Genomic DNA, 24,181 nt, shown 5'->3' with positions numbered 1-24,181 from the left:
AGAGGGTGTTTCGAGTGGTGCCTGCCGTGGATATTGATCTTGAACTTCTGTAGGTTGTAGTATATGAGAAAGACGTTCCTTGGTAGCTGATACACTGGATAGCACCTCTTTAAAGAAATAAGTTCCGATAAATTGAAGTTCTGACCGTCATACCTGCCTGTCTTACAAAAACTGCTCTAGGCGTGATTATGTTGGACAGCTCAAAAGATCTTCTTCTTCTTCCTCTTGTTCCTTCTCCATTTTAGGAAGATTGCCTGTTCATTCTTCGCAGCATGCCTATTGCCTCTTTTTCGTGGCCTTCCCATACTTCTTCTCCCCAGTGGTGAGTTGTCCCGTGCTATAATTAGTATTCTTTCCTCGCTCATTCTACTTATATGTTTCTGCTTTCTGCTCAGTACCCATTCGTTAATATTTTCCACTCCTCATTTTTGCCTTATGTCGTCGCTAAGTTCCCTGTCTAGGAGTGTTTTTCCAGTAATTTTTCGTAGCTCAAAATATATGCTCAACCTCGCTTGCGTATTTCCGTTGTGGTTCTACTATAATAATACTAAAAGCAGTTCTGGGTAACCTCAACTACAACATACCGAATATACTGTTTACACCACAACTACATCAACACTAACAATCATACTGTCTGACGCGCGTTTCTATAACCAAATTATCGTCTTCAGAGACTGAAGGTAAACTGTTTACCTTCAGTCTCTGAATATCGCCAAAGGTTCTAGAAATTCCAACTCAACTACAACGTTAAACCTGCTTCTTTGCATGGTCTTGAAAATAAATGTTGAGAGGTGTGACATCTAGAAATGTGAAGGAATCAAACCAGATCTGCGAATCCAACATCATAACAGCTTTATCATTTTTTTTATTTCAAGCTGCATGCCGTTTTATTGGTTTCTCTTCAAATATCACTTATTGCATTGGAAAAAATATTATACAAGGTGCAATGTTCGAAATATAAATCCCTACATAAATGTTTGTCATTTTGGAATTTCTAAGTCGAATGTTTGATAGTTCTGATCACAAAAAAATCAAAATAATTGTGTAAACACTGTAGCTAATAAAAATTTATTATCATTTTCAAAAATTACCCTATAAATTCATGAAGAAGAGGACTCTACACATGGTAGAAGTATGTAAAGTTCCTCATAACTCACCCTTCGCTTTGTTCTCTTTCAAATTATTTTTATCAAGAATTGCTCATAATTCTAGCTGTTTCAATTATATCTCTTCATTATATTCTCTTCCACAAATTTGCCTTCTAGTACTCGGAAAAAGTCCTTTTTTTTTCTTTCTATGCCTTTTTTCATTGTCGCAATGCATTGTGCATATTTTCTCATTATAACGGTTTGGTCTGTTTTTCACTTTTGTTTCATAATTTGCGTTCTGTTTCACCTTTTGTTTAACACTGCGGCTTCTCTAGTTCTAAATGTCATTTTCCTTCCATCACTAGCTGTTTGTCTGATCTTTACTCCTGGATAGTTCAATTATGCTGTATGTAGTATTTTTAGAAGCCTTTATGTTTCGTTGGCTTCACCTTGCATCTCTATATACTTCTTATTTTAATATAAGTTAATATAGTTGGAAAAATATATATTATGGTGATCATTTTTTAGTCTGAGAATATGAGAATGAATAATCAAATAAGTAACTTCCCATACTTAAATAAATTGATACTATTTCATCATAAAAAGATGCGTGTTAGGTAATCCATTTTTTTTTTTCATATAGATTATTTCTTTCCGGTAAAAGGTACTAGATTCGATTGTTTTGCCACACCTAATATGAATTTATATTCAATTTCTATATCCACGCAATACACTCAACGCGTTAGCTGTCCTACTATTAAATTTATGTGGATATTATACAAGCACTTTACTTTGATTGGAAAATTCCGTTTTGAATTATATGGCAAGTTCCAGAGATTTCTCGGAATGCTCCAGTAATTATCTAATTAAATTATCCTTAAAATTAATTTTAATGAGTCATTTAATGCCCACAATATTCATAAAAACAGTATACTGAATATAAATTACAACGTCTCCAATTTTATTTATTATTCAGTCCCATATGGTTTCGTGTTCATAGCATGGAAAATAAGAAACAAAAGACATCAGATATTACCAAAATCTGATAATGATGAATCTTCCCTACCAAAAGTCCCACTTTTTACAACTTATCAAGCAAAATGTAAAAATCACTATCTAATGTTTACAAATTATTCCAAATATGACAGCAGAATTCAACCTGCTAGTCAATGACTGATTTATTTCTGCAAAATTTCTTGTTAGATGGGAAACTTTCAAATACGTAACAGTTTGTCTCTCTTTTCCATAGCTTCAGATTGTTTAAATGTCCCACAATATACCCAAACATTCATATTTAATTATTTTAGTGCCTTCCAAATATAATTTATTTATTATACAAAAGTTTCTAATAGTTTCTGTGAAAAAAAATATATGAAAATACCTTACTCATTAGAAAAGGACTTGATTTATTTAAAAACGTGATAGAATAGATGGTTCTGATAATAATGACAGTAATATACCTATTAGGTCTCTTTTGTATTTTTATCTTTTGCCAATGAATTATTCTTCATTCGTTTTGTGATATTTTTTTTTCTTCTAAACGCATTTATTCCATAGAATCCTGCACTTTTGTGGAAGCATCGATTAGATTCGTATTTATGAATATAAAAAAACTGCCTCGGAAGATATTCGTTAAACCACATTCAGATACATTTGTTTTACATTGAACTATAGTTATTTTGTGGAAGAATTGGCAACTACTGTAAGAAAATACTGAAACTGGTAATGCTTCTCCAAAACCTCCCAGGATAAACATGTCAGTTATAAATGTAAATTCACCAAAACAGTTCAGAAAATTCTATTTGATCAATTAACCAACGTATTTTCAGCTACTTATTTTTTCTTTATAATACCGTGCTCAGTTTCGTACACCTAGTTTGAGTTTTGAACCACATATTGCTTTTTGAGCCTCGTTACGTTTTTGTATGAGTTACGCTTAGAGCAAATCTCAATAGAGTTCACATAATACCAGATGTTGCCGGCTTACTCGTTGTGTATAAGCCTCATTGAGTATCCTATCGTACCACTTCTTAAGAGTGGTTTTGAATACTTCGAAAATATCAATGGTAGTTTCGGCTATGCGACGTTGTATTAGTCAGTCAGAACATGTTCTTCTATATATCGAGATACGGAGCTACTCCAGTTGTTCCCCTTAAGAAACATAATAATAGTAATTTGTACTATCACGAATTCGTCCACTGATATGGACTGTGAAGCCGGTCCTGTTCTGTTATAATAAATTAAGCTAATAGTTTGGCAAAACTGTTCTTATGAAAACATTTTCTTGGAAGGCCTCTTATTAATTTTTATTGCGGCATTCTAGTTAATTTGAGAACCCGAATTGTCTAGGAAACCGTTGGATATGAGTAAGCGCTAGTTTAGTCCGGGAATAATTGGATGTTATAGCGATCACAGCGAAATATTGGAAAGTATTTCTATAAATTAGTGAATAGTGAAAAGTTTAGTGGATTTAGTGTGGGTTTATAGATAAATTACGTAAGTAAAAGTGTATAACTCCATCCCACCGTTCAAAAACTATTTAAATGAATATGAAAGATGTTCTTAAAGCAGATTAAACGATTTTATCAAGTGAGGAGTGAATAACCTAGTATTATTAATATTCCCATTCATATACGCAGTCTAATAAGCTATTGTTTCCTCAACTGTTGATAAAGGCCTTTCCAAACAGATAAAACCACAGTAGCTTAGCTGTTCGAGTGCATATCAAACAGCTCAAACTTACAATTGCATTCAGAGAATTTCAGTAGCTCTTAATCTCCAGACAAAATATCATGTTTGTCCGTCCTTCCGTGAAGTATTTTCAATTGAGCTGTAATAACAATCTCCCCGAAAATTTCCACAGAGTCGGAATCTATTTCCATTTTCTACTTACTGGGTGAGTTCTACTTTTGCTCAAAAATATTCAAATATGAAAATCTTTTATATGAATAATGACTCTTTCATTATATTGTTTCATATTTTGTGATTGAAATAACGTATGTAACAGAAGTTTTCGGAAACAATTGCAATTTTGAAACAATACATTATATTCAACTTCCCACTTTTCTACTCAATATCACCCAAAAGTTTCAATAGTCTGGGGAACATATGGAGATTATCTTCTTTTGGTACAAATAAAATATCGTGAGCCTCTAATTAATGAATTATTCCGTTATTCAATCAATTTGGTAAGACATCAATCTGTATATATACATGTGCATCCAACGCCTTACTCCTCACATTCCTGACTTGAGGACGTGAAATTCCTGCTTCGGATATGGTTCACCAAATTTCTTTTTGATTATATTTCACGTTATTGGGAGAATTTTCTATGTTATCCATGTCAAATCCATCATTGCCTTATTTTCTGAATGTGTTAAAATAATATTATATTAGATAACGATACATTTCGCACTAGTTACTGAAACGTAACGAGTACGAAATACACTTTCCAACCAGTTGTGGACACTATTTTTCCTACGACCACGTAAAAAATTCTTCAAAAAAACGTAAAAAACACATGCGTTGAAAGGTATATAAACACGTGTGGTGGAAAGTTAAGAAATTCTGCAGAGTTTTTTATTTCGAAATGGTAATTTTTATTCAACTACTTAATACATTACCCAGTAATATTAATAACACTTGATTTCAACGTTTAAATTACCTTACAGACACTAGTATGTATTTGAACACAAATCACAACAAACTTTGAATTTTTATTGTAAACGGTAAAAAAAACCTCAAAAAATCATTTTGTCTAATTCTTAAATTTGGTCTTTTGTCTTCCAGCACCCAGCCAGATTCATATTTTACCCCGGATTCCCTTTATCGTTCGAGTTTTGTTATTTTTTAGTACATATGTGAAATAAGCTACTTTCTTAGATGAAAAATCATTTTCATATGTGATCGTAGGAAAAATATTTGGGATTTGGGACTTTTGTTCCCTTTCTTTTTAGTTCTCGACTGTGAGTCACGTGGGAAAACCGAACCAACTCGAACGTTGGCTTGCCATTCCATTCTGTCTTTTGTACATATCACCAATTTATTTGATTGGGCATTAGAACTTTAGGCCGCTTACTTTTTGGAAGATTCAAATATGGTATTCACATTCACTTATTATTCACTGCATATACCTTTTCGGATATCCGATTTGAACGCCGTAACTAAGTTAAAATTTGAGAAAAATTGAGATGACATATGAAAATTGAAACATTATGAAATCTGTGTTTTCTGCAGCAACCAGATTCTAAGTTATTTAGAACTGAATTCAAGGCAATAAATTTTTTCCGAATCTACATTTTTCTTACAGAGAGAATGAAAACAATCCAGCTCTCTGCGATACTTTCTTGTTTTACACCAAGTGGGATGTATTTGGAGACGGTATATTTTCTCAACTAATTTATTTGAACCATCCAAAACTATTTTATTTTTCAAATCTATCATTCATTACATTGATATCCCCATATTAATTTATTTTCACTGCTCTGCGAATTTTCATTTTTTTAGCCAGTTTCAATAACAATACTTTTACTGATTAGAGCTTTTTAGATTAGAGATGTAATCTTGAAGATTCAATTCTAAGATAAACATATTCCGTTGGCTCTAATTATAAAACTCATGGTTCCACCGAACACCCAACATAAAAGATAATTAAAATTTATGTTTAGTAAAATCATGTGTACACAAATTTTTCACCTATTCTTATTGTAATTGAACTGTTACGTTTATTTTTTAAATGTGTATCTAGTCTATGAAATCATTTCAGTATCGTGATTTGAAGAAAATGAAATTTTTAACTACTTCTAATTTCGAAGCTGGTAAACTATCACGCTGTTTTGAAGATGATTGAAGCTTGTATAGTTATAATCGATATCCAAACTATGTACAAAAGAACTTGTATTCGTGGCATGTACTAAATTAAGTTCCAAACTAATCCATCGGGATATGTTGGGAAAGTGTAAGTTATGATCTGATAATTTAGATGCGTAAAATTGTAATTATTGATTTCAGTTCAACATATTTTGTGGCATATGACTACAAAATATCAAAGCATTCCAGAAAAACTGATATACTTGTGAAAATTTGAGAAAATTTTCCACGTCAAGAATTCTACTAGTTGATAATCAGGACAAGAAATAATAAGGAAATAAGAGAACCCGGATAATTTTCTTATAAATATATATTTTAGTGTCTTGTTTCTGAATGAATTGGAAGTGATGGCTTCTTGTCGAACAAGTAGACAACACAAAATTTATACCCAAAGATTTAGCTCCATGTCCAAAGTCAAAGAAATATTTTGAAGATTTTTGAGTGCCTAAAACGTGGAGATCAGTCAAATGCTATTATATAATGGCTTGAATAATTAACTTTGATTCCATGTTCTATGATTTATTTCGTTTTGGGAGGGGGGGTTGTTACAGATCATACAATAAAACGAAAGAATGTTAACTAAAAATTAATAAAATTTGACGATGCAACCAAATATGTTATTCGACAAATATTGGACGACAAACACGTCAAATAATGGCTATTATTAAAATTACGATACAAATGGGGTTTGTATCGCGATAAAAAATACCCCATGCTTTATCTATTTCTTAACATTCCCTGAATCATCCTGAGAAAATTGTTGTATTATTATGTTATTTTTTCAGTGAATCAAAATTGATTGAATTGAAGTTTTTCTATATAACGTTAAATTTTTTCCCACAAAATCCAAATTAATGAAAAAATAAACAATCGTCAATTCTAAGTAGAATAAAAATAGGAATCCATTATTCACGCATCCATTATCATCAACACGTATCGATAATTTTTCTAGTCCTGCTTGAAAATCGATCAAATATTTCCATCAAAAACTGAATATTGTTTGAAATCATTTCTGAACCACCAAAAGTTCAGAACCAACATTCACGAGAAATCGTGGTAATAAACAACTGACTGTTAGATGTTTGTGACAGTATGGGAAAATAAATGATATTGAGGGGTGAAATAATATAAATTGGGACATTTGCGCTTGGTCAGATATCTCGCCGGTTTGTCCTTGATGGCTGACAAAGTATCGGCTGCCAGAACCGTTGTTCTCTAATCAGTTTCAAAGTCAATATGAACCTACGGAGTGGGATATATATATAATTCTATAAAACAGAATTGTTATAAATATACCATCTACATTTTGACATCAATATCAAAACAAATTTTGATATTTTCGTGTTTACAATACTAATTTAAAATTTGTTATTCATCTGAACGCAAAGTAGTTCAATGTACGAATAGTGTCATTACATATTCATTATATCCAAACCTGATATTGAATATTTCCTCACGTACATACTGTTATGTAAAAGCTATTATTTATAAATTCTATATCAACAAGCGCAATTAACCCCAAATAAGTGATATAATTTGAATGCAAACCTGACATATTTTCACATCCATCAGGTTACAGCATCCCATGGTAGAACAACGACCAATGCCGAGTCAGCTACACGCCAGCTGCACACTAATTCATTTTAATATTATACACATCTGAACTAGATTCGCTTTCCATTAACTCACAATTGGACGATTTATCGATCCCTCGTATTATAATAAATATCCAACAAAGTATTTTAGATTCTGTTGTTTATAAATTTTTGGTAAAATGATCACAATTGTTTTGTTTTTTTTCAATTTGGTGGATAAATGTTGATTGAAACTGACCAAATTACATCCTTTACAAGTGAAAAGGTGACATTAACAAAGAGTTGTGAAACGTAAAATAACAAAACAAATACACAAATTTGAAAATTGAATAAGTTCCAAATCGAATTACCAATTTATTCTCCAATAATATCAAGAATTCATATCGACAGGGTGGAATAGTAAAAAACCTTATGTTATGTGTTCCAAACATAAATTGGGGCCTATTAAGAAAAATTTACAAAAACATAAACCTCAACATTCCACTAAAAACTCCTGATGAGGTAGAGTTTGTGCTACAAAATTATCCGCAAAGCAGCTTGTGAATCAACGCCAACAGCACGAAATAGATGGAAAGGTAACGAAAATCCTGTAGTAGTTAACGACAAAACAGCTGAATAAAGAAGAATACGGAAGAAATGGTAATAGACAGAATCACAAACAAACAAGCAAAAAATTTAGTTATTTAATCACAAAAATGAATCAACCTAGTGCAGTCTAATCCAACTATGAAAGACAAAGTCGGAAAATGGGTCAGAAATCACAAAGAGGAAGCTGATACGCGTGCTGTACATTAATCAAAAAACATTCAAGCCGATTGATATTGAAACCAACAAAGAAGACATGAAGGAAGTTAATAATTACTTAGGAGTATAGCACCAGGATATGATTCCAATACTGGAGGATTCTACAAAAGCTAACAATTCAATAAATATTCAACGCAGTTATGCAACTCAATCTTTTTCTCCAACAATGGAAGTTCCTGAGATGATAATGCTCTCGAAGCCTGGAAAAAAATACAACAGAAATAAGTTCGCAAAGGTCCATAGACCTTACACCAATATTACTCATATTAAATCAAATGGAACCTATACTGCTCAACAAAAGCATTATTCCGTATCAACAATTCGGATTTGATAAAAAGCAAGACACAGTGGAGTAAATTCATCCAGTAGTGATGCAGGTGATGACCTGGAAAAAGATACATCTAGGCAAGAGACTAATGTGAAAACACACATATTCAATAAAAGGAATCAAATGGGACCTAGACTTTAAGATCTTTACTGGATAATTGGTAGAAAATCGCAGCTGTCATTACAAGATAAAATTCTAGTATATAGAACCATTATGGGACATACGGAATATAGCTGTGGGGATCTGCTTTCCAGTAAAATCTAGAAATCATACAAAGATTTTGAGAATTTCAGTTAATGCTCCATGGTACGTCCCCAATTTCGTCTTAGAAAGTAAAGTACAACGCTGCAGTGAGAGATATACAGAAAGGATTAAATCCCATACAAATGTGCTCGAGGGTGATTTATTTAACACGCCTAAAACGTTTCCATGTAGTCAAGACAGAAGAATGTAGCTTAAGAGGGGAAATATGCCGAATTTTGTAAATTCATACTATTTACTTGTTTACGTACATTAAACCAATTGCAAATTCCGTGGAGTTAAAAAAACACTTTATAAAGGTTCAAAAGTGCGCTAAAAAAATAAAATAAAAAACTGATGATGATGCAAAAAATGATTAAAATGGAAAAGAAAAAAATATGCTTACCATCAAGAACACTGTTGACACTAACACAATAACTGCTGGTCTTGAGTTAACTGTTAACTTTTTGGCTCCGGCTTTGGAGCCATTATCAAGATAATCGTGGAGATATGTCGATGGTAATCATATTATTTTCCATTTTACTTATATTTTTTTGTTTCAGCTTTTCATTTCCTCGGAGAAATTCGTAGGCAGATTGAGGCCTTGGAATCAACCAAAATAAGGGCTCCCTACCAATGAACGAATAACCACCCCTATCCCTCCTCTTGATAATGGCTTCAAACGTCGAGGATTTTCAAAATTCCAACGCGGCTTAACCCATGAATCGAAGGATGATCTTCTACCAACGAAACACCTTATTCTCATCGGTATTCTACTGAGAGGCCCCGAAAGAAAAGTTGTTAACAGTCTGCGAAAACAATCGTTTACCACGCTAATGTTATTATAGTTGGTTAATTGATGAACTCTAGCATCTAAATCTGAAGATTATGGTGGATGTTCGACTAATTCAAAACTGCCTGAGCTAATGCAGTTGCTGTAATTGTCGACATGTGACTGATAGCTTTATTTTGCGCACTTTGACACCTTTGCGCAATTCCCACGACGTTTCTTTTCGATCGCCTCGCGTAATTTGGGTATATTCTAATAATTCATTGTCATTATTATATTGAAATGAGTATTTTGAAAATGCATATCAGTGATTCAACCATTATTTCATATTATATTGTTCTTTTCATTGCGTTCGTTATTCGATTTAATAATTTGATTTAATAATCAAATTGAGTACAAGGTAATTAACACTTTATTGTCAATTATTTAACAATTAAGCGTAACGAAGTTAATTTAATTCATTTTGAAGGTATCTAAGTTAACTTAATTTGTTATTGACAATGAAATCTAATGAACGTTTCTATTTGGAGAATTACCGTAATGAAATAAACGTTCACCATATAATTGAAAATGAAAGGCACATTTCATGCATATTCTGTTTAATTTTCAGTTTCTACCCAAAGAAGGATATTAGAATGAACAGAACGCAGATATATATGAAACTAAATATTGTTGATGACGCACAACGCCGTCACATTTCTTGGAAAGCAAGTTCAAATCTTATAATCCTGAAAACAACAATGAGTACTTTAATTATTGTCCTTATAACTTGCAAAATTTGAATGCAAAGTAGGTGAAAATTTAATACAAAAAAATGAATCCATTTTAACCTGATTAGATTGGTAAAGATTAAGGAAGTGATTTATGAAATTATTTTATCGTTAACGGTCCTTGATATGTGTGCATAATTTTAAACTATACAGGATTGAATATTGTATATGTAAGAGATTTAAAATTACGTATTAAACTTATGAGGATTGTACAAATAGAAAATATTATTTATTATTTTTAATTTATACATTGCTGAGAAGCTTAAACTATTGTTTATGTTTTAACATAATTTCCATTTTTTTCGACATACATTTGAAGACGACACTCCAGTTTTTGTATTCGCCAATCCGTTGGAGAACCGTATGACTTCTGTTCTGTTTCGTCTTTCTTGAAGCATTTGCCACCTCAGATTTCCTCGTAATTAAAAACGAGGCTAAAATATCCCCCCATAATAATAAGTGAAGCGTACCTTCCCATTCTAAATTGATACCTTGGATAATCTATAGGTTATTCATCTAGTTAGGTTTAATTCTATCTAAAATGCAATCCCATAATTCCATTATTTGATAAATTTTTCACATCATGAATCAAAGTCGAAGATACGTGGTAATGATAAAATGATTCATCATTTATCAAACCGTGGCAATCGTAAAGAAAGAACCAATGAATATCTGTAATATTTGAATAAATATAATAGATATGATTGAATAAAACAAAATAATATATCAAAACATTTTGAACTTTCTATCATTTTTTCAAGTTTAAAAATACGATCAGATTGTTTTGTAATTAATATTAATTTTTCAATTATAACTTAACCTATAGAAGTCTTGGCAACCGATCTACTCAATGTTTTATCGTAGAAAATGTCATCTATGGCAGTGGATCTGTTATGGTATATATTGAAGTTACTTTTGAGGTTGATACAATTGTAATTAAGAACCTCACGCAATGTCATATGCTCCATTTAAGAGGAACAAATGATTAATGAATGATACTGCACGCCCAAACGTAGATAGGACGGTGCAAAATTATCTCCAAGGAGTAGATATCCATATGGAGTTCTGATATTAACAATTTGAGTCAGTAGCATATATCTAGAGGTCTAGATGTAGTGTCATTCAGATTAACTAACATTAGGATCAAATGGATCAAGTTGCGATTAGAAACTTCTTCTAAATCATCTTAAGAATGAATATAGCAATAATCCAAACAATGTGATAAGCTTAATTTTTTTTTATTTATTTAAAAACTGTGTGATTAGATTTTCAGTTATTTTCTCGTCCATCCAGTCATCATTTCAGATTATAAACCAGCCTTTATTATCATATTACGTTTTGCGACGCCGCGTATACCATAATCAAAACAAGATTTCTAATTTTTGTTTTAACGAATTCACTGGAAGTTAAGAAATTTTTCAATGTCATTTCAAGAGACTTCTATATGTATACTGATGTGTTCTTTTCCGAAATGACAAAAATTATTCAATATTTTGTTTTTGTATACAAAACTCGTACTCATGAAAGCACCGAAACGAATTTATTCATTTCATCTCACGTAATGTACTAAGAAAACTACTTTGCAATAAAGATTGAAATCTCTATTGCTTTTTGTAGCTATTAGGTTGATTACGTCATCGTTGACTGCTCATTAAATAGTGAAAGGAAATACTTATCGGCAATGCAAATAAAAACTGTTTTCAAAGTAATTAATTAGTCGAGAGAACACAAACCTTCTTGTTTTTCCTTCCACCTTTATATCCTCACTCATTGTTTACATAGTATAGAGCCGTACTGAGTTAAATTGTACTTGACAGGAAAATAAAAATGAGAATTTCAATTATATTAAACTATTCCATGTTTTAGCAAAAAACTGTAATATTTTTATATATCATTCAATCATTATAGTTGAATAAACTTTTTCCCCTTTTTTATTTATCAGTTCATCGCCTGATTCAGGATAGTTTCTACAATGAAAAATTTAGGTTTAAGTTGCCTGCACGTGAGTATTTAACAATTATCTTGAAATTGAAATGATCTGTCTTTTGTTAACATATATGCTTTTTTCCCATAGAAGGGGAAATCCTCATGGACACTCGGCGTCCTTGTAGGGTAGTGTCTAAACTGTCTAAGCCCTCCTTCTGGCTTCACCAGTTTGCAACTCTCTTTCTTTCTTTAGTTTCCATTACATCGCTTCCTAAGTGTACTTCCAGGACTCCTTCGATTCTAGCAAGCATTCCATCATGTTGGAAATAATGAAACTCAGTCCACGTTTCTGGGTATATAAGTTTCTGGCTTCTTCTTATCTGGAATAGTGGAAGATCGTATGCTCAGCATCGTTTTCCTCACTGCAGTAGGGGCATATAAGAGGTCTGATTTTCACTTGGTGTGAAGATACCTGAGAAAGGATCCGTGGCCATAAAAACCGATAGTCTAGCATACGTAAGTCATTGAAAATACATCGGAATAATGGCAATTGAACTAAAAAGTGTATTTCAATAAATTAGTGGAAGAGAGGAGCATAACAATTTCCACTTTTGAGGACAGAAAATGTGTGCAAAATATTATCGAGGAATAACACTGCTCGAAAGCACTATTAAAGCATTTACAAAAACAATACTTAAACAAATCACCAAAACCATTGTACAGGAAGAACAGATTCACCTTCGACGAAATATTTATTATCAAACAGATACAAACGCATATATCTGTTTTGTCGATATGATAAACGCCTTCGAAATAGTGAGATTGATTGATTTATTCGAAACATTGATATGAAACAACAGAAGATATAAATTTAAACACAGGATTTAGAAAAGGAGACTCACTCAGTCACTTAATATTCAATTTGATGATGAGAAATACATTCCTCAACGTCTTCTGCTATGCTGACGGTGCTGCTCTTATACTTAAGATGATCTCCAAAGGCTAGTACATTTCTGATGATCTCTAAAAGCTACTAAAGCGAACCAAGTGCTCATCGCCACCGAGAAGACCAAATGGGTAGTGACGTCCAAAAAAATGATCGGAGTCATGCAAACCTTTTTCAAAGTAAGATAACAAACAAGTAAGCGGCTCGAATTTTGGGATGCCTGCAAGATATAGTTGTAAATATCTGAATATCGAATATGACATCAAGCTAAATAAAACGATGTTAAGACTATATGCAGCAGAAGCAAGACCGGATACGAGTAAGATACTACAGAAAATGACAACAGTTGAAATGATAATACGAAGAAGTATACAAGGTAAAACTCTACACGATAGAATACAGAATGAAGCTATTAAACAATAAAGTGGAATACAGGACATAGGAAGGTGGGTGAGGACGAGACTGAACACGCAGCTACTAATATGATCATTCATGTTAGAAAGAAGAAAAAATAAATTAGTGGTTGAATGTGTGCATAAATATTAGTGATTATTTGAACGTTCAAGTTAGTTAACAGCTAGTATTTAAATACATTACGTAAGTAAGATACAACGTGTGTATAAATTCATCATACCCGTTTTGTGAATAAAAACTGCTTATATAATTATATTATCCTTATCCTTATTCATCTTTTGAGGTTTTCATAATTACAGTTTATGCTAAATTCGAGATTCAAATCTAGTGAAGATGATAAGACTATTGACTTCTTTTCTGCGTCACAATTCGGTATATAGGCCTCTACCCTTAGAAATGAAACTTTTAATCACTATTTACCATATGAATGAAGACAAAGCGTCGCGGAAAGTATTTGTTTATCTCAAAAGTTTCTCTAATAGATATAACCAGAGTTTCAAAAAACTCATAAATTTGGAATTACAAACTTACATCTTTCCTTTGAAATTCCGTCCGCTGAATTCCTTGTACTATATTTTGTGTACGTTAACCAGATTATAAGCAAACTTCTTAGAACTAAATGTACCCATCATGAAGAAACTTCTAATAAGATATAACTCATATCTGAAATAGCTTCTTTACACCAGAAATGGAGTTTGTTTGTTAAATAGCTTACAAGTCGAAACAAGTCATGTTCCACCTAAATTGATACACTTGTAGCTTGATATTGAATTGGCGTGTGCAGATGAAATTTAACTTGAACTAGAATTCAGCTTAAATTCAAATCAAGTGCAACAAGGACAGGCTTCAATAAAAACAAACTTTTGTTCCTGTACCAACGTATGATACTGTTTGTTTCGAATGAAATTGAATCCATATAAAACTCACTATAGTTTCATCCTCTTTATTCTTGAGAAATATATTTAGATGAAAATTGAATTTAGAACATTTCATTTTCAGAGTTATCATAATAGAACCAAATATGATTATCATTTCCACGATTTATTTAATATTAGTATCGTTTTACTTTCTGTCAGTTTAATTCAAGTTAGTTTAAAAAAAATATTCTCGGAAGAAAATCCAGATATTCCTAAAAATATATTAGCGGTACAAGAAAATGCTGATTTGTTACCAGCAAAATCAAGATATAAACACGAATATCAACATTTTATGGAATGGCGAGATTTCAAAAAAGTTGAAACTAGTGAATTATTTTATTAAGAAAGCCAAGAATATGAAATTTTCGATGATATGGATATGGTTTCTCAGTGCTAAACAGAGTATCCAATAACTGATGGTTTTTTAAGCATCAGGATGTGAGCCATAAACTAAAAATGTCCAGGGTATAAACGGCAGAACAAGTAACCACATTTTCTTCTTCAGATGAACAATATTTGCAAAAGTGTTGAATATCGAAATCATACGTTTTATGCTGAACATGATGGATGCTATAGCATCGGCGAGGTCAGGAAACTTGTGTAACACCACCTGAAACTGAAAAATTCTGAATAATATACGGCAATCAAGTTAATGGAAAGCGGCGCGGAATACATATAATTAAAAAATGCGAACTGAATGTCTTTGTGGAAACAGATGAAAAAACATGTTCCCCGATAAGTATAACAAAAAACTAATGAGTGATAATATCCCTGAATACATGGCAGTCACCTGCGAATGTCAAAGATAGCAGAGACATCTGAGATAAGTACACACATGTTGTTCACTGGTAACATCAATTAAAAATTTCATTTTTTTTGGAGATTCGGTGTCTATTTCTTTCTGGGTTTCCTAACTAAATAACTATGCTTTATAAAATGAAAGTAATACTTCGATATTAGTTTGTTCTTTTCAACATTTATGGTTGAAAAAAGAAATAATTATACTAGGAGTATTACTCATACTTTTGGATAAATATTCTTGCTCGGGATTGCTCCATAAAATGGCCAAAATGGCCAAAATGGTTTGTTCTTTTCAACATTCAAACTTTTCCAAAACGCGACATTTTTTTTATATAAAATTTTTAAAACTTATCAACAAAGCGTCAATAAAAACAGTCAAGTCATTGCCACTTTAAATTATTAAGTCACCAAACATCTCACAGAAATAAACGCTGCTTAATATGTCAAAATCCAATTTAATTTATTATTTTCAGTATAAAATTTTTGTACCGAATCTACCAAGAATTTGAATTGATCACAGTAAATTTATTCTCGGTAGCGATTTTTTCACGAAAATTCGCTCCTCATAATAGTTTTGAAAATAACTCAAGTTCCAAGAAGTTTATAAGCGAAAATATTTATCATTTATCACAAATTGCAATCAATTACATAAACACGACTCCTCAGGGTAAAATATAATAACAAACTTGAAATTATGAAAAAAACATTTTTATACAAGTCTAGAATCACCGCTAATAATATGTAATTGACTTATAATTAGAATATTTTTAGGAACAAAATGAGGAAACCATTGCAGATATTTTCTGGAATGAGATCCTCCAAATTTTATTTTGTAAACTTTTGGGCTGTTCGTTTCTTTTGTGAAATAAAATCTTCTTATCAAAAACCTCTCTTCATTATGTTACAGCAACTTAGCAGAAGATTAAAGGGACAAAATTTTTCTCCTCATTATTTAACAACCGAACGAGAACTTCTGGATATCTCAATAACATAAGACTTTGAAGTCGTTAATGTAACTTTTTCCGATTAATTTTTTGTCGTTGATGATATAATCTGAAGTTTCCAATCCCAAAATATTCTTTTTTCAATAAAATGTTTCATGCTATTGTACTCAATCAGCTCTGTTGTCCACAATGAATTGATCATCATGGTTGATTATTGGGTGGGCAAAAATTCTTATTGGAAATTATTAACAATCAATTGATTAACTTCATTCATTCATTCTGAATTCAGTGCGTACCTTAGATACATGCAGCGGAAGGAAGCAATTGAATATTGTATTTTTCCCATGAGCTTTTCAACTGATTAAATCAATCTCTGATACTAACTGAAATGGATCAAACACTGTGATATACAATGAATCTGCATTGTACAATTATCATTTGAAATAACTCATATTTTTGTTCACTAGAAATTTAATTGTGGAGTCTGTAGTAATTAATCGCATTTCTGGGCTTAATTTTACTCCGCTATTTCGTTTTCTTATAATTAAGTTGTCTTCCTTAGACGACTTCGTTAGGCAGAAATCAAATTGAATACGAGAAAGATATGTCGCAGAACTTAATTACTTAGTAAATACTGTAAATTATTACTATAGCCTCAAATAATCGTCATAGATGGAACGCAGGAACGAGAGAAGAGAAAACAATTTCAAGGTTCAGTTAACGTTTTCATGTTATACGAATGTTCCAGTGGTTTTACGAACTTTGAGACATGAGGCACTTGAATTGATGAGAATTTTCATTCATCATTAATCCAAGCATACTTTTACAAGTTTGAGATTGTCTTTCCATATTCGTAGGAAAAATCATGATCATAAAACGATTTTAACTGACCACGTATCCATTTTTTAATCCTTCCAACTCTGAAGATTCATGGTTTGCTAGTATTGGTTGGAAATTTAATTGGTTGTGTTTCACATTTTATCCAGTTTTCAATCTCTGGGATTAAGTTTTATCTCTAGCTTGCTTTACATGTACCATCTTGTCATTTTCCTGCCATGTTTCCAATGTTGTTTTCTTTTGATCTGCTTTGTTAATGTACAAGGAAACTTGCTTCTTCAATACCAAATCTATTGGAGCTAAACCAGCTATGGTTTGTAATGCTTCACTCGTAACTGATCGATTTGAACTCTTATTACTGTCTGTGTTAGACTGATAGGCCTTCGATATTAGACATCAACCTTTGGGATTACCACTAAGTAGTGCACTATTTTTTGTAGTATGATGATGGTGTCATTAAGAGACAGTTTTGTCTCTTAATGACATTTTTTATACGGGATGGGTCGCTGATGGGTAGATCGGAGAGCAGTTTCAATTTTTGCACTTTAAATAATTTCACCTGTCGTAATATTTCAATTATATTATCTCTTGTCGTGAGTCTATTAGTGTAAGCAAATTCTTTTCTTTGGCCTCACAAATAAAATCTTTGCAATTGTCGACTCGAGATCTGGGTGGCTAAATAAATAATCTTACACGTACCAGCCAATTATCAAGGTAGGTTTGATCGAAAAAATGCCGCACATAATGTGTCAGGCAACTATCATGTTGTAAGAATATTTCACGGCGAATGACTAAGGATTTAATATCTTCTTCCATTGACTATCTCTTAAAAAAATGTCCTAGAATCCCGCACCACACATTTATATATCAACGACGCCGATGCTGGATCTCCTGCATCCAACGAGGATTCGTTTCTGACCAGCAGTGTGTATTATAGCGATTTATTGTGAAACATGGCCTCATATGTTCACAAAATTCGTATTTCAGGATTACTGTGTATCATATTAAATAGCTAGTTAGAATAATCCAGCCTCATATCAAAATCTCCAACATTCAGACTTTGGTGTAGTACACATTTCTAAGATATCTCGAGAAAATATCGACCGTCGGTTTTCGTTATTTTAATGTTCTCAAGAAATATGGAAATATAATATAATATATTAATTAATAAGAAATGTTTAGATAATTTTTTAGAAATTCTCATTTATTTATACAAATGGTAATAGACCAGTTTGAGTTATTCGTAATGTTAGAGCTGGTTGACGTGAAATCAACAGCTGTTTAACATGAAGCGGATGACAGTTCAGTTACTTCAGCCGATTTCTATCGATGAATCGGTATTAATATTTCAATTTATTGCCTATTTTGGAAATAACGTATAATAGAATTTGTATGAATCAAAAACTCAGTGTCCATTGATGCGATAAAATGAAATGTGTACATCATATTAAAATAACAAAATGCTAATTCAATCATGCACGGAATATTTTAATCATGAAACGAACCGTCATTAGAAAAAACATACCAATATTTCACTAGACACTTACCGAAATTGTAACTTTCGTCATGATATCCATTCATAAAATTCTGACAACATAACTTAACAAAAAATTCTGTTCCAGGGGGATTCTACTCCAAGGCAAAAACAAGTTGGATGAGGCCATTCTGAGCTACCAGAGGGCAATTCATTTCAGACCGTCATTAGCTCGTAAGTATAAAAGTAAAGTACATTAATTTTGACGACTTTTATACTGGAAGCGCTAGTTGGTTCATTATTGTGGTGACTTTCTAAAAAATTAATTCGGCGACAAACGCTTATGATATATAGTTGAAATAACGTTGTGATGGTGTAAATTTTTCTTTTTCAACGCTGTACGAATAAATTGTATTTTTCATATTTAGTAGATTGATATTAATTAGATACATCTAATTTTCGTTGAAATTCTTTGGTTCAAATAATTGTGAAGCGAAATATGACGAAAAACTTTATCAGTAGAATAAAATTGATATTTTATACTAATGACAAGGCGTTGATTCGATTTGATTTCCATCACTATTTTTATATTGATTCTAATGTAAAATGGGAATTGCGAGATGAAAGATGTGCGTTTATAATAATCTATCAAATATTGTTTACAAAGAACAACGGAAAATATTGTAAGAATAATTGAATTATTAATATATTTGCAATTAGGTCATAAATTTGCTGGTTCTATTGCTATTAACAACAGCGCGAAAAACACCACAAATTTGAAACCTTTTGAAAGTGTTAAAGTGATTTTAAGAAGCCTTTTCCTTGAGAAAACAATTCATTAGAACGAAATAGATGACATAGGGGATAAAGTATTTAAAAATAATTGCTGAAGACGTTTTACATTTCTTTCAGTGCGGAAGTATAGTATGATGGTGTGGCATGGATTTGGATTACAGAAATTTGAAGCACAAATTCAATTCGACATAACTTAAAGAGGTACAGAGGGAAAGTGACAGCATTTAATCACAGATAAAAAGTAGCTTCAATGCTCTATAGGAAGCGGGGTTAATTCAACAATTAGCAATTTAACATCGCGCACTGGAATTAGCTCTAAAATACGGGATTAAGGCCAGTTCGATGATGGTCTATTCTCAACTAAAACTAGAACTAAATCGCCTGCTGACAATTCTTTTTCAATATTTTTCCATTTAGATTATGTTGCAATCGATGAAGATACTGCCCGTATAACGTTTCAGAAATTCCTTTGAATTTTATAACATAGCGCCCGAAAATCAATCTATGATAGAGGCTTCACTAACATCTAGGACGCCAGGAGAAGCTGAATAGTCCATCAATTGAAAAATGGCCATGGTTTGATGCCTAGAGAAAGTTAATATTTGGGTTGGTATTCTTGGAATTAGCCCCACTTAATTTTCGGAAATATTGATGTGAGATAATGTCTTAATGATAGAATTCTTGATAGTTGGATTAATTTAAGAAAAGCTCGACTAAGTCTTTTCACTTGACTCATTCAAAGTCGATTTAAATAATATCTACAGCTTCAAGGTTTGAAAGATTTCGTAAAGTTTTGTTCAAATTCAATTTATTTTTGTATAGGAGTCAAAATATTTCAAATTGCTAACCATATATTCCAAATTACAGTATAGTTCACGTATGTTGTACATTTTCAAATGAGACCCAATATTTATCATTCTATGGAGAATTTTCTGGCTGCCCTCAATCTATAGATGTCAGCACTTCTCTATATTAGTTGGGAAATATCTTTTGCCATGCGCTGATACATTCTCACTAAAATTTCATCAGTTCTGGAATTCTGCATTTTGGGATGATTTTTTGATCTGGTGACAGTTTTTTGAGATGGTCATTGGATTGTATTCCTAGACTATCAGTAAATATTGTTTGAAAAGTACTAAAAAAGAAACACTTTACTAAAGCACATCAAACTAAAAAGGTAAAAATTAATTTTGATGAATGAAAAGTACTAGAATTGTTGTGAAAAAAGCGTTGAGCGCTCGATAACTCCGCGGATGGATGCGAAGAAGAACATTCCACCACCCCCTGTCACTTTGACAGGTCCGCATCCTTATTCGCGTCGCAGTTGCGCACGTAGAATCCTTCCTCTGCCCCGTGTTCTATGGGAGATTCTGGAAAGTCTTATCTTTTTGTTGAATTTTAGCCTGTTGACTATACACTCTTGTCTTCTGGGTCTGGACGTCTTAATGTCTGTATGTGTTTTCGCTGCCTCCGGTAAACTCATTACAACCTTCTTCGGTAAGGAAAGATCAAATTCGAGTGTTCCTTCGCTTTCTCTCTTGTTGGTTCACTCGGTTAACCTAGGATCTTTGAAATTTTTCTAACCGGTTTATGAATATGCATTTTGTTAATATTTGGTGGTTGCTGCAAACTATCAGAGGTGTCCAGGTTGTTTTTTTTTATGAAATTATCAAAACGCCTTCTCAATTTTAAATTGTTTTAACTATTTTATTTTTTTCATAAATTATTTTTTACCATTATAGTATTAATATTAAGTTACGTATAGCTTTTTCTCGGTTTGAAAGACTCGTATGTTTCCTTTATGGTTCAAAGGGTAGACATTTTTCTCTATAACTGTGTTTTATAAGTCTACATATATTTTAATCATCTTCTAATGTCACTACAATATTATAAAATAGAGAGGAGAATTTCTAATTTTTCACTATAGATGAATGTAAGATATAGAAGTGTAAATTGAAGATTGAAAAATTATTTTTTGATTATCACACGTTATTTATGCCTCTCGTTTATTAACAAAAAAGCAAGGTGCCTACTGTAATATTACAGGCGATGATTAATGACTGTTTGTGCTTTTAAATCGATTCTTGATGTGGAGTAATTTTGTGAACCCATTTGAGTCAATTTTTTATACATCATGATGTGTTTGTAGAAGTTATTGGTAATTGAGTAATAATATCATGAAGTTGATGTAGTTGTACGGACAAACTTTCCTGGTTGTTTGTTTCTAGTGAATAATAATAGGTTTTATCAACATTTCGTGTCCATTACAAATGCATATGATGAGACCTGAATGTAATAACTATTTTATTGATATTTTTTATTGAATTATTTTGTTTAACTACTTCTCTTGACTCATATATTAATTAATCAATGTGAAAAAAGTCATAAGTCACAATAACTTGATACTATCACCTACTAAAATTAATAAGAAAATATTTTTGGAATAACTTGTGAACCGAAATCAAAATCACTAAGTATTTTCACCAATAGATCGGCCAAAGAAGACGTTTTAACTTATGTTTATACAGGGTGAGACATGAGGAAGTTTACCATATGCAGAGACTCTCAGGTCTCATGGTATTACAAAATAAGCATCCGAAAGCTTCCAGAGATGTGGCAAAAGTATGTAGAGAATGACTGAGGCTATCTAGAAAACCTGTAGAAATTTCAACTCAATAACTTATGTGAAATATAGCATAATTGTGGTTTATCTTTGAACCACCCTTATACTCATGAAAAATGAATGAAAAGGTCCAAGTATCGTCAATAATTTTGTTTGATTATGGAATTTTGACGCATGTTAAGTTTGTGTTAGGTTAGGTTAGGTTAACAATTTGATATCTCAGTCGCAGTAAACCAGGAGAGTTGTCTGAAAAGTTTCCGACCAAACAAAGAAATGAAACCTTTTTTCATCATTTTTGTTTCTCACTATAGTCTATTCTAAGACGACACACGTTTCTAGAGATACCCTAAAGGTTTTAATGCTTCCAAATGCTTACGTATGCGATAACGTACTCATCTCATGAAAATATCTTTTCTGCAATTGAAAATTTGAGGTTAGGCGACAAAAAAAACGCGATGACCCGATGGTGGGTGGTCAAACAATTCAACGTGGAAGTCAAGAATTTCAGTCCTAGTGATAGTCGAATGACTGTTTCAAAAAATGATCGCTATGACTTTTCTGACCAATGAAACCGTCTTTAACGTTTTCCGAATTGGTTCATCCTTGCAGTTCTCTGTCTTGAATAGTTTTGTTTATTTTGAAAATATATTGATGCATCCAAATTTTATCTACAATTATGAATCGAAGAAATCCGACTCATTTTGCTTGAACTGTGTCAATAGGGCCTGAAAAAGATTCATTCGAATGCATTTCTGCTGCATAATAAGCAAACGCGGTACCCAATGCGCATGTATGTGGCTAATGCATCCTTCTGATATATCGATGGCTTCTTTCATCTCTCTAATCTCAACTTAATGGTCATCCAGTACTATTTGGCTGGAACGGCTACGTTTGAATTCGAGATACCTAAACTTTTACGGTCGTAAATGATGGTGCAGAGTCTTCGTACACATTGTCTAAATATTTAATTTGAGCTAGATGCTGATTTTTTTTTCTATTTTCAGAAAAGTGCACATTGACTTATTTATACCTTCGTTAAACGGAATCTAAGCATCCAAAATTGCTGAGATCTAAGCGAAACATGCGCAAATATAACCCCAGGTTACTTTAAGTCGGAAACTTCTTAAACAACCCTCGTAAACTCAAGGATTATTTTCATTCAATCTCATACTCCATTAACTTACCGGAATTCTTCTTTGCCTCGCAGTTTTTCCTTCTCTTCTCCCCATTGTTTCCCCATAGATATAAATATATGCGAGTGAACTAGTAACTTCACTCCGTTAGAAGTGATTTAGAGCTGATTGAGAAGCTCATAATTCTGGATTTGATCAAAGAATATGAGGTACAAAAGATTATTTCTTCTAAGAATTGGAAAATTTGGGTGCATTGTAGTAGCAAGATCAAAGGAAATATCAAATATTACTATGTAAATAGTTATCATCTAACCTTTGTAACATCTCTAAGTTGAGTCATTAAAAATTCATGAAACAATAATCGGTGATATACTAACTGCAAAAGACCTCGAAAATTGTTCGATAATAACTTCAAAAGTTAGCAGGCACTTCATGCGAAATTAAATGTCGGCTGTTCACGTTGACTTTTTAGTTATTAACAGGAACGTAAAGAGAAAGCGAGCGGCTTCACTCTCATGAATATATAATCTACCAGCGGCTTCGAAACTTCTTGTAATTAACACTTCTTATGGAAATCCAGTAAAATTAGTCGAAACCCCAACTGGAAAATATATTCCTCAAATAAAACTAATCTGCATTTGGTATTTTATATTTTCGTTGTGAAAAGAAGGTTCAACGGAATCAGACTTACCACTTGAAGTTGGAAACTTTTCCTTGGAATAATCCTTGGAATCTTCTTTGTTGAATTTAAACTTTTTGGTGGTTATCTGATTTTGACGGTTCTTAGGGTAAAAAAGGAATTAATTATATCAGTTCATTATATTATGTTTCAATTATGAAAAGTCTTACAACAAGCCTTACAATGCAAACGATTCCATTGAATTTTC

General features: G+C 32.2%; 1 protein-coding gene across 2 annotated transcripts in view; it reads left to right on the top strand.

Moving 5' to 3' along the window:
• The window catches only part of LOC130898004 (protein O-mannosyl-transferase TMTC2-like), a 276,788-nt gene that overhangs the window by 158,867 nt on the left and 93,740 nt on the right, over positions 1-24,181 (top strand). For both annotated transcript variants that reach the window (XM_057807023.1, XM_057807024.1), the window contains exon 5: positions 18,892-18,977. In XM_057807023.1, coding sequence (XP_057663006.1) covers positions 18,892-18,977 — 86 coding nt within the window. The remainder of the gene's footprint in view (positions 1-18,891; positions 18,978-24,181) is intronic.

This window comes from Diorhabda carinulata, chromosome 9, assembly GCF_026250575.1.
Source record: "Diorhabda carinulata isolate Delta chromosome 9, icDioCari1.1, whole genome shotgun sequence".
NCBI classification, from domain to species: domain Eukaryota; kingdom Metazoa; phylum Arthropoda; class Insecta; order Coleoptera; family Chrysomelidae; genus Diorhabda; species Diorhabda carinulata.
The sequence above is the reverse complement of the archived record's forward strand: the minus strand, read 5'-3'. Positions and strand labels throughout refer to the sequence as shown.